This window comes from Chrysoperla carnea, chromosome 1 (genome assembly GCF_905475395.1).
Source record: "Chrysoperla carnea chromosome 1, inChrCarn1.1, whole genome shotgun sequence".
In the NCBI taxonomy this organism is placed as follows: domain Eukaryota; kingdom Metazoa; phylum Arthropoda; class Insecta; order Neuroptera; family Chrysopidae; genus Chrysoperla; species Chrysoperla carnea.
In genome coordinates, this window is record NC_058337.1 from 27,748,538 (window position 1) to 27,772,354 (window position 23,817).

Consider the following 23,817-nt stretch of genomic DNA (forward strand, 5'->3'; position numbering starts at 1 on the left):
TGTATAATGGCAAGACAACCTTATTTTAAAGCTTAACGTTAACGTCATTAAAATAGTTTTAATTATTTCATTAAAGCTGTATAACATGCTTTGTAGGTAAAAAAATTATAATTAATAATGATATAAAATTCATAGTATTTTTTGTCATTTTACTATGCTTGGAAAATTAAACACTTCACAAAATAATACATAGGAATGTAGTTACTCGACCAACGAGAGAAAATTTTGTATTTTCTCTGGAATTTCACAAACGCTAAAAAAAATTTCTGCAGTAAATTGCAGAAGAAAAATACCCGGTTATTGGCCTAAAATGTATCAATAGTAGTACTCGATAAACACTCACAATAAAAATTCGACTATGATGCTTTAATTATAGATAGAACGGGGTTGAAAATTGGTTAAATTAATGAGAATTGAGAAATACACTCGCACCGAGACTTGAGATCGAAACTCTTGGATCCATGGCAAGCGACCTCTAGACACAAAGTGTAATTTTTTAAACTGATCGAGTTTTTTTTTTGTTTGTTAACACTTTATATATATTATATATGTATATATTTCTTTTGGATACACTACATATATTTCGAAAACCCTGCTAGGATGAAAATTCGGCTTGGGATTAAATAGCATCTGAAGTACGGTTCTTTTTTTGTAGATTAATCATATTTCGACGTACACAAAAATTTTCGATGGTTTTGGCTATAAATTTCAAAAAGAAATGTGTTGGCGCAGTGAATGTCGTTGAAAAATGAAATTTAGTTGACAGGCGCGGAAGTATATGTTATTCCTCGACTTCGCTTTTTATTTTTTTATCAAAGTTTCCGCCTTTACCTGTAGTTTTTCTTTGAGGGCTCCAGTTTCCTTGTTGATTTTTGGTATTGTGGGTTCATTTTATGAGAATGACTTTTACTTGTATTATTTTAACTAGAATAAGTTTCTCTATCATCATATCCAGTGCCAAAAAGATTTCTTGGCTTATATCCTTCGTAGTTTCTGTCCCGTAGTACAACGATAATTTCACGGGACCTTAAGAATGTTTAAAAGTAGTTAACCACTATCTCTATTATAAGCGGCTTTATCCTCATTGACAGAGAATTAACACAGAGCAAAAATGAGGGACCTATACTCATAATAGAAACGTAAAATTCGCTTGTAAAACCGCAAGGTAGGGTGCTAGTATCTTATATACCAAATTGTTTGTTTAACACTATCCTTTTTACACTAACAAGTTTAATAGCTAACTCAAGCTTATTTCTAAAAATGAAAAATGTAAATTCTTACCTGGTTTTATACATGACATACCGCAAGCACCATCACACAAACATTTCTTTTTCTTACTTTTACAGTCATCGTCTGCCGAACATTTTCTCAAACATTTTTGCCCCTAGTGAAAGACAAAAAAATAAATAGCTTTAAATAAAACTAATCCCAATAGATCAAATGTTGCTGCTTCCAAAATTTGATTTATGGTATCTCTGACTGCCAGTAAATAGGCTGGGTGCCACTTTAGCTTACTTCAAAAATTTTTTACTCACAAATTAAAAGTGCTTGACAAATGATTTTTGAATTAGTCAATCAAATAGCACGTTTCCTTGCTTTGATACTAATTTAAAATACGTAAAATGCGTCGTTAATCGAATTAGTCGATCAGATCCACAAAAAATAATCGTTACGTCTCTTCTAAGTAATCGTTAACGAAAATTAATGAAGGGTTTTTGAAGAAATTTGAAATATAAATAGTGAACTTCATCTTAATGAGATTTCTAGTCTTTTTTTCTAAAATAATAATGCTTGTCTGATAATTTGTAAAGTGCCTCTCTAGCCAGTCGACAATCGTATCAAAAGCAATTTGCTCATGCTCGATTTAAATCATAAATATATAACTTTTATTTTTGAAGTGGAACCTAAATGTGGTTGAAACTTTTTCTATCCTAATTTAATTTGATCTATTTTCGAATTATGAATTTTTTTAGATTTTTTCAACCTATCTATAGTTTTTTTAAACGTATTTTTTCAGGTCCTTCAGAAAGTGTGAGAATTTCTCTCACCACGATTCACCAGAGTAATGGTGTAAGAAAAAAAAAATAAACTTTGGAAATTTTCGGGCCTTAGTGTACTTACGTTAGTTTAACATAAGTCGTACTCAGTAAATTATAAAAACTTGTGATAGAAATATGGGGAAATTAGTAAAAATTAATTTAATTATTTAGATTATTTCTCTGTTCTAAAATTATCATTCAATAATCACGTAATCAAACTTTTTTAAATAAGTTAATACATTAAAAATTAAATATAAAATTATGTAGAGGATATGATTTACAAAGTTAAAGAATATTTAAACCGAAAAATATTTGATGCATGTACAGAACGCGTGAGAAAATCTCTCATCACGTTACAAAAAATTATCGAATGGTTGACTACAACGATGACGGGCTAAAATGACTTCCTAAGATTTTGAGGTCCTAGAATAAGATAGTTTTTTGTTTGTTTTTATTGTCTGGAGGCGGACAATACCGACGTACAAATTATTGAATCGAGTTATTGAATATTTTTTTGGAAGAGAGCTCATTTCCGTAAATAAATCGTCTTCAAATTTACTTACAAACAGACTTGCTTGTTCTTCATTACGTGGACATAACGGTGACGGTGAATTTCGTGGATTTTTAAATCGATACACTCGGCCATCGTCATCGATCTCAGATGAATCTTCATCATCTTCATCGAGATCATCCTCATCTTCGTCATCTGGATCAGGTGTGACCGCTACATATTTGTTATTATTTGATGTAATCGTTTTTAACGTTGTCACGTTATCAGGTAAAACTGCGAAAAAAGAAAAAAACGTTAGCTAATTAAATTTTATTTATAATCATAAAAGTCGACTTCGTAAACATGATCAATAAAAAGAGTAAAACCGATATGGTCAGTTTTTTCTATTGTTTTTTTCTATTGTTACCATTAAAAATTATATTTTAGCTAAATATTTTACTCAAACCAGTTGGGAGATCGAAGCTACAGGTGATTACACAAATACTTGTGCAAACCTAATATTTACCTAATTTTTTAAAAATTGTTCTTGGTCAAAGTATACAATTATTAAGTATTTGTATATAAAATTATTTTATAATATTTTACATCTTGGAATTATTCCAAGTAAAATTAGTTATCTTATTTATGGGCTTATTATATATCCTTTGCCTATTATTGTTTGGCAACAAAATGATATTTTGGGTGAAATATACAAACTACTTTGTATCGTATAAAGTAAAAAAAAAATTTTAACAACCACGTAAAGAATGTGTAAAATTGGAAGCATTGAAAATTAAATTATATAACCTCATTGTTTAAAAATATGTATGGGGCAGGTTTTTAAATCGTACCGGGCACTTTCCATTAGTGGTTTAAGTGCGAACTCTTACGGTTAATTAAAAAATCGGTAATAATAGATAATGAAATTGAATTTTATGTGGTGGTTAGTGTAGAAAATAAAAGTAGCGTCAAAATGTGTGTTCTGATATTTTGATATTTTTATTACTGATAATTTTCAAAACAGTTTTAGATTTTTACAAAATTATGAACATTTTATTACTAACTAGAATGGTCAAAATACAATATTTGCATTAAATATTTATAAAAAATTATAAGGCTGTTCATCGTTTTTTAAATTGTACCAAGTTTAATATTTGGTACCCATATAGAGTTTCTGAAAAAGTACCGGACCATTTAGGAAATTTAAATTAATTTTCTATATTGGAAATTTTATATATCAATGAGTTCTTTATGTGAAAGGCCACCATGAGTGCCATTAGCAAATTGATTATGAGATTTTTTCTCTAGGTCAAGTTCAATCTCAAATATTTTTTTAAAATTCATATGGAAAGGCTTGTTTCATGACCAAAGTATTAAAGAAGATGACCAGAGTATCATGACCAGAGTACTATATCGACTGTAATTTAATTCGTTCTAAAACTGTAAGTTATCATTTGTTGCTTAATGAAACAGGTTACCAAAATGGTACTTTTTGAGCATTTTAATAAACAGCAAAAATATTAACAACAATTGATAAGAATTAAATTTTTACATTATTTAAAACAAGCCGTGGATAGAGTCTGGTGCGACTCTTGAGGTCACACCGAATAACTTCCCAGTATAATAAAGTTATGTAACCGACTCGAAACGACCCGACTGAATGTTATGAAATCTTTACGGATTATATTGAAGTTAATATGTTTCAATTGACACCTCAACGAAGTCTATATTACTTTTTGTTCGCGTGATATCGATCAGGATAAAATTCAGGAATAAGCTCGCCCGGCTCAAAACGGCTAATTCGAAAGTCATGAAATTCTGAATGGACTATGAAGAATTTCAAACATTCGATAGAATCGGGCGAGATTAAAAAAAAATTTTCTTAACCGATATCGCGAGAACAAAAAATCATATTGTTCATCATTCAGTCGAGCATTTATTTTTTAAGATTTTTTTATTACTTTTTATTATTCGTGTGGACCTCAAGAGTCACACCAGACTCTTAGCACGCCCACGGATTGTTTATTTATAATGTATTGATCGGAATAGGCTAATTTTAATTCTCTAAAGAAATAAATACTGGTCACTAATTTGTTACAAGTAAGATTTATCATTCGTACTTATAGTTCAAAAATTTAAATTAGCTTAATTAGCTTAATGTTTTGTAAATATTTAATTTTAAATATTATCCACTAAGGAGATATGATTTTTGTTTTGAGTGTATCTAAATTTGTATTTGATAATTGATTTCTAATTTTCAATTCATTTAATATTATTTTATATAAAAAGACATATCTTTACATTACAGTTCATTATTTCAACTAATCGAGTAGAATTAATTTATTATTTACACTGTGTCAATTTTTTGAATGGGAAAGGAATTAGTCAGTATACATATGTATTCTTTGTGTTCTTGTGTTCAGCGTTTTACATAAAAACCTTCGGAAGTATTCTTTTTTTTTTCAAGGTGTTAAATAAAAAATAATGTTCCCTTAGTTGAAAGATATCAGATTTTTGTCATTCTTACAGAAAGATAATCAAATTAGATTTTCAATTAAATGGAGTTTCCATTGACGAATACCTTAAAAATTGAAATTTTCTGACTGTCGGTTAACGAACACCCAATTGCATTTAACGTCTAGCAAAATGATTTGCTTCTCGATTATTGATTGATGTGTTAGAAAAACAAATAAAATGAATATCTTCCAATTCGAAGCTTAAGGGTGCAATCAAAGACATCCTGAGCCAGGTGAAAAAGAACACACTGCTATCGAGAATTATTTTTAATGTTAGTTCATTAGACGCTGGCGTAATTGCTTGAACAACAAATATAAGAATTTTCAGCGATGATGTAATCAGTATGTTTTCTGGGTGTGGACCTGCAGACTAATACAATTTATTTAATAGATATGACAGAAGTTATACTAAATATTGTGACTGCTTCGAAAAAAGAAACTAATTTGTGATAGGTTAACGGTTATAACGTGACTTTCAGTCCCCCCAGCAGCAGAATTGAGAACCATTTTGCGATGTTATTAAATAATGAACCACTTAACACATTCATTTATAAAAATACTAACCAGGTGCTATTCGTCAAACTTTACTATAAAAATTTTTTATATGCATAATTAACACACTATATAAATCTGTATAACAATGAAAACATAATAGTGTATGCTTTTTCCTATAACAATACAAAAACTCATTATTATTAGTAGTTAATTAATGTATACGCTAAATTAATTAAAATTTTTTTTCTATAAACGATAATTTAATTTATTAGTTTTTATTCTACCTTTTTTTGTTGTATATAATTTTATTTTTTTTAAATATGGAAAATAAATAATGAAATATTGGTGATTTAATAAATGCTTGATTTTATTTTAATTAAATATACAAATATAAAACGCTGTAGTGGAAATAACTCCAAGAGTAAAAATCAAGGACTTTCTAATATAGAAAAATATTGGATTCAATCCGAATTGCTTGCAACAATTTCAATCTCTATATGCTTCCCATTCCTATTAATATTTATTAATAATCATATCTTTAGTAGTTACTTTGAAAGTATTTTAGTCCGAGATTTTGTTTTTGTTTATAATAGTGAATGTTTTAAAAAATTTTGTGCGTTCACAATCTAAAAAAACATTCGGTTCTTGAAAAAGGGAAAAATTTAGAAGAATGAAATATATACCTAAAGTTTTTAAATTTTAAGACTTTTAAATGCATTGCACGTTCATCGTTTACAAAGACGCTTATATCTTTAAAACAATAAATCGCAAGAGAATGAAGTATTAACTCATCTCAAGAAGATAAAAAAAGCTTTCTTATTATGTATTTTAATGTTTTTGTTCCTATCGAAAATTTATTTTTAATGTTACCGAATTAAATTTCACATGATATCTTGTACAAATGTTTACAAATAAGTAAAATATAAGTTGGTGTTTCCCAAGCAGAGTTGATAACGTTTTCAAGCGTAAATTTTATGATTTCTGTATTTTGGATATTACATTTCTTATCGAAATTTAAGTTGGGTTGGCAGACGTCTTGCACGCACAAAGGAAAATGAATGGAAAATGATTTTTAAAATTTTCTCAAAATCTCTATATATTATAAATGCGAAAGTAAGCATGTTTGTTTGTTTGTTTGTTTGCTTGCTTGTTTGTTACGCTTTCATGCTAAAACTAGCGAATGGTTTTTAATGAAACTGTACAGCAATGTAGCTCATGCTTCTGAATAACACATGAGATATAATTTATAAAGATATATTAATAAAAAAAAAATTAAAAATTAATTTAACTTAACATTACCATAAATTACAGATTTCTGTAAAAGTAGTCATTTGACATTACCATAAATTACAGATTTCTGTAAAAATAGTCAATATAAAATATTTCACGACCATCTTTTCTGATATAATCAATGAATAATTACGACAATTATACATTTAAAATAATAGAAAACCATACATATATTTTACCTGTGTCAAACAGTTTTCACCTAGATAGAGGGAATGAATGTAAACGCAGTAAATGGAAGAGTTTTCAGGGATATGGCAGTTTTCATTCTTATCTAATTTCAATAAGCAAATATATAATTACAATCCATCCGACCTGGAATGCACTTTTTGAAAGTTCTCTGCTCTTATACTATTACAAATTTTCACCATCTGAATAATTTTCAAATTGATTATTTTCAAGTTAAAACCAAAACTTTATATCAGAAAGCTAATATTCTGCATTCGAATAGAATTTTATTATATATACATTTTTTCAATTAAATTCCCATGACATTTTTATTAAATGCGAACCATATTGAATATAATTCGATTAGTGTTTTATGGAATTTGTTTGTATTTTTAATATCCATCGATGTCGTAACATATTTTATACACCATTTTTTATATATATTTTTATTTTAAATTAATAAATGTCAAATTAAATGTCTATAACTGGTTTGTCAAATGGTTTTTTTTTTTCAAATTCTACACATCATATTTAGTTAAAAGTTTGTATTCGGGAAGATATTTTTGTGTTGGTTGAATGTAGGAATTTTATTTATTGTTGGTCATGGAATGTCATGTCTAATATGTATCTTTTTTCTGTTTGTATTCCTGAGGTTTTATTTTTCTTTTTTTTTTTTTAATTTTTTAGTGACAAGTTTATATCAACTGTTTGGTATATACCGTTTGATACAATCGAAATTTACGACTAATTCATGAGGTTTACAAAATTCATGTATTAATTATCATTAATAATAAGAATAATAATAAATCTTCATTCAAGAAAACATAGTTTGGTTCAAAATTTTTGACATCTGATGAGGAAAAATTTACTTACATTTTATTTACTTAATTATGTATTATGCTAGATATACTAAGTTTAGACCCACCGTTTGTAATGCTAAAAATATTGATGCTATGAACAAAATTTTGGTTTAGGTTTTTATAAAATCACCTAATTAGTCCATTTTCGGTTTCGATTTTTTCACTTGTTTTACTTTTAATATTACAGTTTTGCATTTCATCATGTACAAATACTTTCAAAAAACTAGAAAATAATTTCGATCCTTAAAGTATTTTTAAACTTGATTAACAAAACAAAAAACTTTGATTTGTGTAAAACAATAACTGTTTTTTAAGCTCAAGCCACAACAAGTTTTGATTTTATTTATTTTGAATTTTTATTATTTGTGATTCAACGAAAATCGAAAATATCATTTCATCTTTTTTATTATAGTTAATAATGGTGAAAGGAATCACAAATTTTAAAAAATTATGAAAATTTACATTATGATATTGTTTTGCTTAACCCTTATGTGAGTGACGGGATATCTTGAGGTTTTTTGCACTTTCAATTAAAAGAAAAAGTATATTTTACGCATTTTAATTAGCTATAGTTTCCTGAGAGCTCTTAACTATTTGTAAACCCATTCACAATATTTTGAAGAAGGTAAAACATTTTCTATCCCTATAATAAAGTGGCAGGTTATCCGGCTGCCTTCACTTCACTACTAAACAGAATAGAATAGAATAGCTGTTTACACAATGTAAATTATATGCAGGTATACCCCGGGGTGCATCATCGCTTTGATGAAGTTGCTTTGATGAAGTTGTCACTCACATAAGGATTAAGATTTAAAAACATTTTTCATTTCACATAAACCAAAGTTTATAGTGTTATTGATATTCTTTCTTAAAACTGATAAATTTTTCTGTAGCAAGTCAAAATTTTGAACTTAATTATTTTCATTAGAAAAATTCTTGATTTTGCTTTTGAAATTCGTTTATATATTATTCCCATGCGATGATTTTCCGTTTTCAAGACATAAGCGTTTTTATTAATATGGTTCAATATTTCTAAAAACGTTGAGTTAACCATTGTTAACATACAAAAAAAAGTGCGGGTTTTCCTTTTGGTCATGAGAAGACGAAAATTTTCGAATGTGAAAATTTTGATAATATCCCTTTTTATACCATGTATATATGAAATATACCAGAGTATATTAAGTTAAGTCCCAAGTTTGTAACGCTTTAAAATATTGATGCTACGAACAAAATTTTGGTATTGGTGTTTATAAAATCACCTAATTAGTCCATTTTTGGTTGTCTGTCCGTCTGTCCGAATGTCTGTCCACACGGTAACTCAAAAACGAAAAGTAATATCAAGGTGAAATTTTTACAGCGTGCTCAGGACATAAAAAGTGAGGTCGAGTTCGTAAATGGGCAACATAGGTCAATTGAGTCTTGAGTCTGTAAGATCCATCTTGTAAACCGTTAGAGATAGAAGAAAAGTTTAAATGTAAAATGTAAAAAAATGTTCCTTAAAAAATAAACAACTTTTGTTTGAAACATTTTTTCTTAAACATTACTGTTTACCCGTGAGAGTGCAAATTAGACGCAAATTATATAGTTTGTATTATTATACCATGTATATATGAAATATACATAGTATATTAAGTTTAGTCCAAAGTTTGTAACGCCTAAAAATATTCATGCTACGAAAAAAATTTTGGTATAGGTGTTCATAGAATCACCTAATTAGTCCATTTCCGGTTGTCCGTCCGTCCGTCTGTGGACACGATAACTCAAAAACGAAAAAAGATATCGAGCTGAAATTTTTACAGCGTACTCAGGACGTAAAAAGTGAGGTCAAGTTCGTAAATGAGCATCATAGGTCAATTGGGTCTTGGGTCCGTAGGACCCATCTTATAAACCGTCTGAGATAGAACAAAAGTTTAAATGTAAAAAATGTTCTTTATAAAAAAATAAACAACTTTTGTTTGAAAATTTTTTTTGTAAACTTCACTGTTTACCCACGAGGGTGCTTATTAGGTGCAAATTTTATAGTATGCATTAATATGGGAATATCAGTGTGTGTGTAGCTATTTGAAAGTGGATAACTTTTTTTATTAACGTGACGTCAAAAAACAAACGATTGCTTCATCAACATTGTCTTTACATGGTATTTCAACAATTAACTCAGTCAATTGTTTGTTTTCACTTGTATTGGAATATCAGTTATGTATGAGTGAAATGTATGTATGTGTAATGTGACAGTGTAATCAACACAGTCTTTGTATGATATTTCAACAATTTACTCAGTCAACTGTTTGTTTTCACTTTTCCAGAGTATTTTACGTTCTTTTAATTGGTTAAACAACTATTTTTATTTCAAACAGTTTTGGATATATATACATCTTTGTAATAATCAATTTTAAATAAAAATTAAATAAAATTTTGCCCAATTAAAAAATATGAGAGGTTGCTGAAGTGTAATCTGTTGAAAATGACTTAAGTGTATGTAAGTAATTCTATGACAATTTAGCATTTAACATTTTAAACTATAAAGTTCCTTATAATATAATAATAACACACCGAGCTTTACTCCCATTATTTAATTTTATGTTTCGTTACAAGGTTGTACGAAAATGCCATACAGGCATATACGATTTTTTTTAAATATTCACAAACCTATCGACTATCACACGTATTATACATAATTAAATTGCCTTTGTTCCTACTTGTAGTAGAATAAGTACATTCCTTTATCACTGACTATACATATTCTAAACGTGTTCTACAGAATATGATTTATATACAAATCTTCTAATAGATTATACACACGTGGTGCTCTTATTTCTAAGTGATGTAAATTCGAACCTAAATAAAATTCCATGAATTTATGCGTTACTATGTGGTTGAAAGATAATCGGCTCAAGATATCATACTATTTAACTATAGACACTTCCAAAATAATGTTTTTCCCGTTTTTTTTTTCTTAAAAGCTAGTTAAGTCCAAAAAATATCATCTAAGCTATCGAAGCCGTTTTTTAATCGTTCATATAATTAGAAATTTAATGTTTAAGTTCAAATTTTCAAATTAATATAAACATCTTTTATGGATGCGATACGATGATGAGAGAGAAGACTGTCAGTGAGTTCCCCTATGTCTCTGTCATAGTTATATGACATAATCATATGATACATAGAGATTTTGTGTCTGCTATTACATTTGTTTTGTACAAAGAGGTTATATAACGTTTTGTATTATCTTTTCTGAAAAATGAAAAAGTGTGAATATTCCCCAGTATGTGGCCGCAGTTAATACTAAGTACATAAATATACTATAAGTACACCATTTGTTTTTTTTCAGAAATATTGTAAATGAAATATTGGTAGATGAAAGTGCACTTAAACTTAAATAAAAATTAAACTCAATATTGTGTTTATATTGTCTTTTTGAACGGTGTGTTTCTCCCATTAAAGTGGTTGCATGTTTTTGGACAAAATGTCTTTCATTTACTTGGTAACATCTTATTGAACAGCCCTAAATATAAGTAGAAAGTTTTTGTTCAGTTTTAATTCTTAAAATATAATTTTTTTCATTATAATTTATTAATCAAATTTCGTTAATAATGGCAAATTTATCAAAAATCCTCATTAATGAAGGCAATATAGGTGAATTTTACTAAAAAAGTAATAATATATTTAAAAATTGACTCCAATTCGATGGCTATCGATATGTATCTATTTATAAACTTAAAGAAATAAAAAAAGAAAATATAATTTTTTATTTTTTATCCTTGTCTATAAATGCCCGATTTCCATTATACCTATTGATACGAAATCTACTGGGAGTAAATATAATATTTGAGTCGTATATTGTTTAGGAAATGCTTGATATTTTAAGAAATTCATGTCCCTAAGGATTGGAAATCAAAACAAAGTAATAAAATAAGTTTTTGATTTTAAAGTTAGGTTCTGCATACATTTAAAAGAAATCATAAAATTAATTTTTTTTTCGCTCGATAAAATGAAATAAAGATTATAAAAGTACAATAATGTTTAATAAAAGTAGAATTATGTTTACAAAACCTGGTATGAACAATTGGCATTGGGAAAACATCTTTTAAAGTAAAATAAATAGGTATATACGGAGAGCCAGTGACCAATTTAAGGTTGTCATTTCAAAAGTCACGAAACTTTTCATAAAAAAAACCTCAATACCTACAGATACTGAAAAGCCACTTCTGGCAGCTCAGTGTGGCCGGGTTGAAATACCCTAATTTTTTAAAGAGGGTAAGAAATAAGGCTCATTTTTGTTAAAGTAAAAGTCATAAAATTTTAGGAAATTATTTTCGACAATATTTTTAGTACATACAATTTTTGCCAGAATATTTACATCCCTTCTAATTGTTGCCAGAACGCTATAAATATTTATTTAAAAAAAATCCAATGTTGTCATTTCATCAGTCTTGAAATTTTAACAGAATAAACAAAATATATTAATAATTCATTATATTTAATGCCAGAACGAAATTCCATCACCAACAGTCTGCCAGAGCGAAAAACGTATCCGTGCGAGTGAGAGCAATGTATATGGAAACCTATGAGTTAGAGTGAGAGTGTCCGACCGAAGGTCGATTTTTGGCCGAAACTGATTAATCGGCTATCGCCACAACCTTCGGCCGAAGTCGAAGCCGAAGGTTTAAAAACATGATTTTAAAACTTTAATATTAAAGTTGATCTCTAGAAGTTGATTTAGAGGTTATGATCTTGAGAAGTTGATCTAGAAGTCAATCTAAAGATGATTAAAAAAATTACCTTGAAATTTATTTCAAAATAATAACATTTAGTACAATTCGTTCAATTCCGACGTTTGCTAAGAACCTTCGACCAAAGCTCCGGCTTCGGCCTTAATTCAGGCCGAAGCCGAATGTTTGACCGAAGGTGTTTTTTTGGCCGAAGGTGGCCGAAGGTGGCCGAAGCCGAAGCCGATGCCGAAGCTTCGGTCGGACACTAATTATAATATTTATTAAGTAGCCGAATTTCAAAACAACATTATTTGAAATTTATTGGACAGTATATTACTTTTGTACAAACATGTCATGCGGTTGTGTCAACTTCACCACTCGACTACGTACGGTAGATGTTTCACTTTCGTAGCTACATTTGCCATATTTGCTTTCGCGACGAGGTTGATATTAAGAATTTTTGTCAGTGTGACATACGCTGTTAGAAAAAGGATTTATGTAACAGAGGTAATGAAACTATTACTTCGAACTATCAAATTGAAATGTCCTTGGCTTACCAAAAATCAAAACAAAATATTCATTCACCTTTTATTATTTTGAATATTAAAATATTCACCATGTATAGGTAGTTGTGTAACGAAACACATTAGGAAAATCAAGATTAGAAAAAATTCGAGATGTACTCCCTAGATATTTTTAGTTTCCTGTTTTACTCCCATTAATTCATTTTAGTGGCACTGCGTTTGTATTCCGATCTGCTTTCTCAGAATTCTTAACTATTCATACTAAATAGAGATGGCCATTGAAATAATTCATACTAAATTTTTTTTACATAAATTCAACAGGATGCTTAAATCTAAAGAACATTTTAGATTTTGCTGAACAGTAAAGTCATTAATGTGAATGTGTATGTTAATTGAAAACAAAACATTTGGTATTGTTATCTCTCACATACATAAAGTATTTTATTTTCTATCTTTTACCTACCAAGAATTACAATTAAAATGAACGTAATACACGTGAATATGTCAATGTATTCGTATTATAAATATATGAATTGTATATGTGTGAAATATTATTCTATAAATTAATAGTATGTATATTATAGAATTCATAAGAATAGATCGATTGTGTATATGTGCCTCCACCATTGTGTTAAATTAAAAAGTAACTAGTATGATTGGATAACCTAGTTCAAAACAAGTGAAAACAAACAATTGACTGAGTTAATTGTTGAAATACCATGTATAGTCAGTGTCGATTTCTTTATCACATTACTCATACAAACATGTGACACATACATAACTGTTTCAAAAAAATGTTTGAAACAAAAGTTGTTTAATTTTTGATAAGGAACATTTTTTACATTTAAACTTTTGTTCTATCTCTAACGGTTTACAAGATTGGTTCTAAGGACCCAAGACCCAATTGACCTATGATGCTCATTTACGAACTTGACCTCACTTTTTACGTCCTGAGTACGCTGTAAAAATTTCAGCTCGATATCTTTTTTCGTTTTTGAGTTATAGTGTCCACAGACGAACGGACGGACGGACGGACAGCCGGAAATGGACTAATTAGGTGATTTTATGAACACCTATGTCAAAATTTTTTTCCTAGCATCATTAGTTTTAAGCGTTACAAACTTGAGACTAAACTTAATATACTATGTATATTTCAAATATACATGGTATAAGAGTAACTAGTATGATTGGATAACCTAGTTCAAAAAAAGTTAGTGAACAACAATTAAGAACCATTTCATATATTAAGCCAATGCCTGTATTTAACTTTTATAAGAGAATTGGCAACTAAGTCTAAGTCTTAGTCTTGACAGCACATGTTATCGCAAAGGAGTTATAGCCCAGGAAGTTTATGAATTATACAAATATAAAGCCCGAAAGATTGCTATTGTAAATTTTTAGTTATTTAGAAGAAAAAATTGTAAGAAACATGGCGGTTTTACTTTCCTACTGAGGCAGAACCTTAAAAAACTGGAAAAAAAGGTTTTTTTTGCACTCACAAAACAAAAAAGAAACAAACAAAGCAATCTACAAAAAAAGAAATCGTCGTTGTTTGCTTTAGGTATGAACGTTTTAATTTCTATTATTACCTTAAAATTTTACCTCCATAAAATTGTACCTCTGCCGAGTATAAAACGAAAAATTTGAATAACCTAATATTTTGCCTTTTGAGCGAATTTTCGAAAAAAAAACGGAGGCTCAAATTTTTCGTGAAAGATAGTATTACAAATAGTTGATTACAAAAAAACTTGCGTAAATCTACGAGAAACATTTATATCCCTTTATATTCCAGCTACAGATAATTGAGAATTTTTTCTTGCAATAATTTACAAGAGTTATTATAAGTTTATTACGACGTATTAAATGTAAATGCACAAAATCCTTACAAATTAGGAAGGCGGAAGAGCCACCATTTTGAGAAAAGTCGTTACGACCCATAGTCCCGTAACAGTGCCCTTTAAGCCAAAAATGATAATAACCTCCTTTAACTTTCTAACCATCTTTTTTGTCAATTTTTTTAATTATTATTTAATTTTCTGGGGTGTTTGCTGTTTTTGCAGGTAAGAAGGCAAATTGTTTATTGATAATTATGTCACTAACAATAACATTTTTCATGTTTTTATTGAATTTTTATCATTACACTTTGGGTACCTCTTTTTATTAATTTTAGAAAGAAATTTTAAACTAAAAGTTTTAGAAAATTTGTAGATTTAAAAGCTATTAGCAATTTATTGTTAAACAAATATTAGAAGAGGTATAGGTCAAATAATCAATAACTAAAACGTCATAGTCATATAAGTCATATACGATAAGTGATATAAAATAAAAATTTTACAGAAAAGATAGTTAGTTAAATTATCTACAATAAAGATTATTACCATTTTTGGTCTTGTGTTCGGTTATAAAAATAGCCCAAAAAGGTTTTCCTTAAAATGAAGTCACTTTGTCCGCCTATTTTTGTAAGGATTTTGTGCATTTAGATTCAGTACGTGGTACTGAATCTATTTAGTTAAAAAAATAGCTCCTATAATTTAGTGCATAATGGACAAGAGTAACGAGGTTCTATATAACATGTATTATTAATATAATATAGCTGTTTAGGTTTTTAGGATAAGGATAAATCAAAATACTTTCCTCCTTTTCATTCAAAGTAATGAAAATCAACGAACACCAATTCATTTCTAATACTAATGATTGTTTTCATACACTTTTTTCTAATTAACATTGAAATAGAAGTGGTGAAAATAGTATTCAAAAATAGTGAAAATAGTATTCAAAAATCTACGCGTTTGAAAAATTCCTTGAATTAACACTATAGGCGAGATAAAAAATCATAACCAGATCAGGAGTGGAGCCACGTGATTATAAAAGAAAATTTTACATATCACTATAAATGAAAACTTTAGGCATTCAAGGCTTGTTCATAATAGAATTATAGTGACAATCATCTATTCAAAACATTTCAATAGAGTTTCCACAAAACATATGAAATAATTATTCAAATCATGGGTGACAGACCGATAGATTACAATACGATATATATTTGTAATGAATGTCCCAAATGCAATTGATAATATTTAATTTCTTGGATATAGTTATTATATTCGATGCTTCTATGTTGCAGTTCCATGTTACTATGTGATTTTTAGCCAATGGTCTTTTCCAAACAATATAAAGGAATTTGCATTATACTTGCATCTATCTATGAAGTTTTCACATACCAATAAGATCCTTTCTTATACGACTCTTCGACCCTCTAACTATAATAATATACCAGTCTCTACAAATCCAATTTCAGAATTTAATATTAAAATCGCTTCGCTCACAATATATTGCAGATTTTTGTTATAGATTGCATAAGTATAGAAGTATGGTTAATAATAAGTAAAAATTGTTCATTCGACAGTCCCCCGAGGAGCTGAATTTTCTTATCACTAACAAACACATGTAAAACGGAATATCAGTTCAACGGCTTAAGCAAAGCTGTAAATTTTATTTCTTAAATAAAGAAAGCGGAAATGTCGCAAACTGATGCTTAGTACGACAGAAAAAACAGTTTTAATTTATAAATAATTTACAATGAGAAGTCTTTTTAACAAGTAGTTTTCTCGGTAGTTCGTTCTGATCAAAAGCTCTCACGGTAATAAAATTTTTTGACGCGTAGTTTTTGAGTTACAGGAGATTAATGCTACACACACATTATAGTTATATAGCCCGTTATATAATCCGTAGGTCTGAAGAACATTTTGGGGGTGGTTTGATAAAGTTTCACAGGAAGCCATTTTTCAAGTCATATAGGTACTATAAATATAGTATATGGGGAGTTTTGATCGCCCGTAACGAAAATTAATTTACTCGTTAAAAATTTTTTGTGGTCGCGAGAGCTTTTGAGCAGAATAATCCAAAGAAAATTTTAGAGTGGGTGAGAAAAAGTTTCACAGAAAGGCATTTTCTTCTAGAAATAATAAAAATAATAACAAACTAATCTGATTCCCGCTTGAAGTTAATCTAAAATTTCAATAAAGTCAATGAAAGTACTAGTAAAGTACTTATTCCTCTATTTGTTCCGAATTTCAGGGGCTATAATTTCTTGTTGCGGCAACTATACTTTTTGTGAAAATAAAATATAGATCATGTAACTCGGCTGATAACGTAGCTATCAAATTTAGTTGACTAAAAATTGACGGTTTTCTATACAAACTTTCATGACCTTTTCCAAACACTTCCGGATAAAATTTCAATTTTTTTCTAATTTTCCGGATCAATTTTTGTGTTATTTTAATAGGTGTTTCGACTAACATGTGTGGTTAAGAACATTTTTGCATACCGTCACCAAATTAGCAACAAGTAATATTCACTAAAAGAGTAATTACTATTAACAATTTCATACTGATGGCTACATCAGCAGTAAAAATTCGCATTTATATAATATAAAAGTGATCGAGGAAATTGGAAGATGGTCGAACTTTAATTCGAAATATCTCAGACCTTTCATTTATTACCTTTGATAATATTTATAACATACCTAAAGTTATTTTGACCCCATAAAAGTTAAAATAATCCAAAAAATTACTTTATATGTCTTTTATTAAAAATTCATATCGATTCTCGGTAAAGTTTAGGAGAAATAAACTTTGAAATTAGGTGTTTTTACCAAAAAAAAAAGTTTTTTATTTTGGTGCCTCATCACTCTGATGAAGTTGTGTTTGTTTTTGACACTCTTATTATAATGGTTAATTTATCGTAAAACGCACAGAGAATCGATTTGAAATTTATACAGAAGGCTTAATAAATACTCATTAATTTAAACACAAAATTTCAGTTTTTTGGTAACCCTTTCGTATTGGTATCGACATGAGTTCTAGCCAGTGGCGTAGCTCGCCTTGGAAGGGTCCCATATCAAAATTAATTGAGGGGCCCAAACGAAGGGTGAAGATTTCTAACAAAAGAAACAAAATTACTTGCATTGAATTAAATTAAATATTAATTGATTATAAATTATCACTTCCTCCTAGAAGTGAGCTAGCCAAACAATTCAAAGTAAATACACACTTTTCTTGCCTTTTTTCGGCAAATTATTTTATTGAAACATATAAAGCTGCAGACGATTTCAGTTTTTTTAAAATGCTTACATAATTAATGAATGGCCCCTTAAGTGACATTGTGGATAACATTTTACTAATGTTTGCTTGCATACGTAAGGGGCGGTAACTACGCCTCTGGTTCTAGCCCCAGGAATATACGTTGTATGTTGATATGCCAGGCAGTCAGTCAGTCAGTTATTCTTTTATAAAACTTACTAATGGTACACTCTGTACATTAAACCATAGTACACATTTTTAGAATCGTTTCATATTGTATCCTCGATTCCTATATACCTATATATAAATATTATTGTTTATTTTGTTTGTCGTATCCGTATATATATATATATATATATATATATATATATATATATATATGTAGTATAATATCTAACATGTACGATTGTGTCGTATGTCTGTCGTAGAACTTTAACGTACGTTAGATATATTATAGTAAACAACATTTTAATGTTATTTTTAAAATAATTAGTCTACTTAAGTGTCTAGTCGCAATATTGAAGTTGTTGAAAATGTCTTATGTCAACATATTACAGATTTACACATTTATTTTGACATTTTTTATTTCACTTTTTTTTTTTTTTATTACTAATTTTACATTTTGAAATTTTTCTAGATTGTTCATAATATTCTAAAAAAAGAATTTTGAATATTAGCTGTGAATAATTTATCTTCATCATGTTAATTTTTGTTTAAATGTTTTACTTCTAGTCGGAAGAATGATAATTTTAAACCCACCCGGGTACCAATTATCTACAACTGTACAAAACTAACTTTAATCAAAGTTTTGGGTTGTTTAATGATTTGCAATGAATTCATAATTTCCCTTAGATTTGGAAGATTTTTAAAATATTGACACATTATAATTATATTCGTGTAATGCCAATAATGAGAAATCTTTTCAATACTCTGCCAATAGACCTTAAATATGCTTTTTGTTTTGGCAAATCTCAATTTAAACATTTCAATAAATAATTAAAATAAAAAATAATATTATTATTAGTGTATGTTTTTTTTTTATTTGATCTCAAAATTTTTCGAACATGCGTTCATTCTCACGAGATTCAATCTAATTTATACAAATTATAAACAAATTTTGTATAAATTACATTGAATCTCGTGAGAATGAACGCAAGTTCGAAAAATTTTGAGATCAAGTATTAGTTTTGTTTAATGTATTATTTTGTAAATGACTCTTTAGATTGTTGCCAATTTTAGCTCATAGTCAGCTAAATAGGGGATCGGCTTTAATTTTTTTTTTATCACTTTAGATGAAGAATTCTCACTTTATAAATAGATACCCACTAGTAACGTATCACGTCGGTATCGCCATAGAATTTACATATAAAACATTGTTTTGTTAAAAGGAGATGGGCAATCTTTGAATGCAATCTTTGATTGCTTATGACTTCTTCGTTTTTTAATCAACTTTTTTTGTCATGGCATCAAGTCTTGTTTTACATTTTTATGAGTAATATGGCAAATTCGACATTAGGATTATCTCCTATTGGGTAACGCTGCATACTTCACATTTTTAACAATTCTAAAAAGTTAAAACATAGATTCAATTGAATTTTCAAGTTCTGTAAACAATTAAGTCTGTCTGTATTTTTAATTTGATGATATAATGTGATTTTATAATGCATTGCTACTATATTATATTTATAATGCATTGCTAGTATATTATATTTATAATGCATTGCTAGTATATTATCATTGCTATTATAATATACTTAGAGAAATATAATTTTCTGAATAATTTCGCCTTCAGCTAGTTTATTATTTATGCCCGTCGCTTCTATTAAAATGGTTATAAATTGCATGTTTTTACTGTTTAATAATTTTTAATAAGCTATATAAATAAGTTATTTATAATTGGTATTAAGAGCTAGGATTGCCATCTCTACGAAATTGATCAGGAAACTAGAAATCGTGTATATGTACACTCCCGATATCAACATCAATCCCTCATAGCTTAGTAAATCACGAGGTTATTGATTATTTGTTTCATATTTTGGTACATTCGACTGTTCGTTCTGAAGAGCTTGAAAATCTGGGTATACAAAACATAAAAACTATCGTACAGTATTATGATTCGGTGTATCGTTAGATTAATTTCATTATAATCCCAACTTGCTATTTTATCTTCCGACTTTATAGTTTATGTCCCAACTACAAAGAACTTTGAGGCGGCAACCCTATTCAGCGCTATAAATAAACATCTATATATAGTATAAGAGCAATTTACCCTCCGCCTCTGCCTGCCTGTTAACCAACCACTCATTACTTCTAAACCACACAAAGATAATACGAAACCAAGTTATTTCAAAATCAGTATATAATAAAGATATTTCAAAATTTGACATATTGGAAAGAACATTTGCCTCAGTTTTGTTAAATATTTTTGTATTTTAGTTTTTTGAAACTCAAAATGATTTAAATAATTGTAATTTTTCGTTTTTTTACGTGGAATATATAATTAAATAATTAATAAATTTTCCCATATTAATCAAAATGAATTGCATTTTTTAATTAAACTAAAAAACTTTAAAATTAAAAATTTTAAATTAAATTGCTGTTTGAAACATATCTAAGTAAATTCGACTTAGAACCTATTATTGAAATTTATTTGCAATTATTATTTGAATCAAATGAAGATATTAATTGAATTAAAAAATTATTAGTTTGATAATAAAATAGATTTCAAAAGAAACAAATATATTATAAATTGCATTAACTTCCTACTTATCCAAATGTTCTCTCATAGCTAATACCTGTAAAGTACCTCAAAATCCCGGTTGATAATTTTAAAAAAAATTGCTGATGATGTATGAACAGATCTAAGAAAAGGCAAATATTCAAATTTCTACAAGGGTATTTTTTTTAATTCCTTGCGCTTCCACCAAAAATGTTAATAATTTTTAACATCCGATGCCTGATTTCAAATTATTTTAAATTTTGCATGTAGTTTTCCCTGCACTTCCATACTAAAAGAAAATTGTTAAGCAACCAATTGTTAAAAGGTCTGTGTCCGAAACTGTGAATTTTTTCAACTTTCGCTCGTTGTATTAATCGAAACGGAGGAATAAAAGAATATTATATTTTTTTTATTGCATATTTTATAATATCGTTCGTTTCGAAAAATATTATTTTATTTTTCTTGTAATAGTTTTTTAATGAAATTTTCATGTTCAAAGTCCACCTATTGTATGAATTCCATCCAAGAAACAAATCAAAATAAAATGAAAACATTTATTATAATAAACTCTAGTTAAAATAAAAGAATAATAAAAATCATTGTCTACAATGTAATTGTATAGTTTATGTGGAAATTTTGGCATACTGTCAATTCAGCCAGATGTTCAAACAAGAGACACAACAATCGAAGGTTGAATTCAAACTATGTGAGATTAACAATGTTGACCCGTATGTAATTAACCATTATATTTTACGATAAACAATACACAAATAAATAAGAGAAACATGCCATCTGGGCTCAAAACTTCGATTGTACATCACATAATTTTTGAAAAAGAAACAATTCAAAAACGACAAATAATTTTTAAAATAAATTTCATACTTAAAAAAACATATCAAACTTATTTATATATATATAGGCAACTTATAATACATAAACGTTACGGTTTAGTATAAACTTACTTACCTTTATGCAGAAATATTAATAACAATAAAAAGATATAAAATTTTTGGCACATTATCATTTTTTTAGTCAAAATAATTATTAATCGGCTACATTTGAAAAAATGTAGAAATCAAAAATTTTTAAGATGAAAATTTTTTGTACGCAAAAAAATTTTCACACCGAAAAACACGAAAATTATATATTCGCTAAAATGGTATTTTTTAATATATAGTGAATGTAAAAAGTACGCTTTCCAAGAACACGTCTTAATCGTTTCAAATACGTGAACAGAATGAGATGGTCTCGTCGTAAGTTAACGGTCTCGTATAACGAAAATGTATCTATCCTCTTTGTGGTGTTTCACATATATACTGAGTGTCTGCAATAAAAGAGCAAGTATATCTATTTTTGTTGCGCTCTTAAGGAGGAGCTCAAATTTGTTACTGAGAAGGTACCGAAAATAGTTCTGAATAAATGTTTACTTTACCATTTTGACCAATTTAGTTGAGATCTAATAAAGTTCCTTTTTAGCTCTCTTAGCGGTTAGGTTAGGTTAGAGTAGCATTTCTGGGATGAACACCTTTGACCATAATGTCCATTGTGAGATCGAAAAGTGCGTTGACACAGTCAATACTCTATGGTCAGAATAGGTCATCAAATAAAGGCTGATACAAATGAGTCCATCTCCTCACGGCAAGAGATGGACAGTGAGAGAGAAGATGAGGTATTTTTTCTTCCCCCATACTATTGTGACAGCTCCTTCAATAATCGCGATACACTTGTGGGTCCTGTTGTTCAGTGTACTTGCCGTATAGACAGTAACTTGTAATAGCCGCAACGATTTTGAGTATAGATCTCTCCTTTGAAGTGAGATAAGATCTTCGGAGCGCGTACGTTTGTATCTTGATATTTCTCTTGCAATACTGAAAGTGCGTATCCTCACCATTTTAAAGTTCATCAAGTATTAGCTCACAATTCCAAGGGAACCCTCGGGTGAGTCGAAACGGGAATTATTGTATTTCTGGTGTTGCTTGTGTACTACGGCTTTGTTCCATTATTAGCAAGCTCCCGATGTCCCCGTTTCCTGGTACCCATACGATGTATTCTCAAAATTGACATTTGGATTTAACAAGAGCAATCCATACATTTGTTATTCGATATATTGATTTCATATAAAGGGAATTGTTTTTAAAATAAGCTCATAATATCATAAGATCACATAGCCTTAAATATTATTGGTTTTATGAGAGGCTTTAGAAAAACTACCAGGCTATTTCAAATGGCATAAACCCTGCTTTGTCAACTGAAATAGCTATCTCAACATTAAAGCCCTACACTATGCTCAAGTAAAGTTTACCACCATTTCCGAGATATTAAAGGTAGTCCAGGAATTCGAACAGGAATTAGAGGAAATTGCATGTGAAATACTCATAAACAGCAAATTTTTAATGAATAAAGACATTCATTCTTTATCTACGGGGCTAAGTAATAACGCATTTCAGTCTTAACACGGATATGAGTATCAACATTATCACAGCAATAAAATCTGTTATCAATTTTAGTTAATTCCTGCTTATCAAGTGTATCCAAACCTATGCGTTATGCCTTTTTTGTTTGAACAAGAAGTTGCAGTTTCTACCTTGTTGGCTACACATCGAAAACCCGATTTTTCAAACCATTTTACCCGTGAAAACTATTATCTATTCAATAAGAACAAACGGTTTTAAGCGTCAGGAATAAATCCTTTATCTAATGCTGATTCTTCCCTAAACGCAGCAAATATCCGTATAGTACTTATAAATTTAAAATCCAACCGTTGCTTCATCCACTTTTGGAGTAACAATTGCCATGGAGTTAAAATTCAATTTCACGTGTAAATAATTAAAAATAAAAATGGTGGAAAATTTAACTACTGAATACAAGAGCATATTCTAACCAACACCCTGTAGGAACAGTACACGACCAAAACACGGGAGATGGGAAG

At 28.7% G+C, this 23,817-nt stretch overlaps 1 protein-coding gene across 1 annotated transcript in view; it reads right to left on the reverse strand.

Moving 5' to 3' along the window:
• LOC123297225 overlaps window positions 1–21,879 on the reverse strand; it is a gene marked incomplete at its 5' end in the record, with an annotated part of 53,934 nt that extends 32,055 nt beyond the window's left edge. Inside the window, 3 exons of the mRNA XM_044878845.1 lie at window positions 1,282–1,384; window positions 2,603–2,823; window positions 21,855–21,879. Of these exons, the coding sequence (XP_044734780.1) occupies window positions 1,282–1,384; window positions 2,603–2,823; window positions 21,855–21,879 (349 nt within the window). The remainder of the gene's footprint in view (window positions 1–1,281; window positions 1,385–2,602; window positions 2,824–21,854) is intronic.
• Between the last annotated feature and the right edge of the window lie 1,938 nt (window positions 21,880–23,817).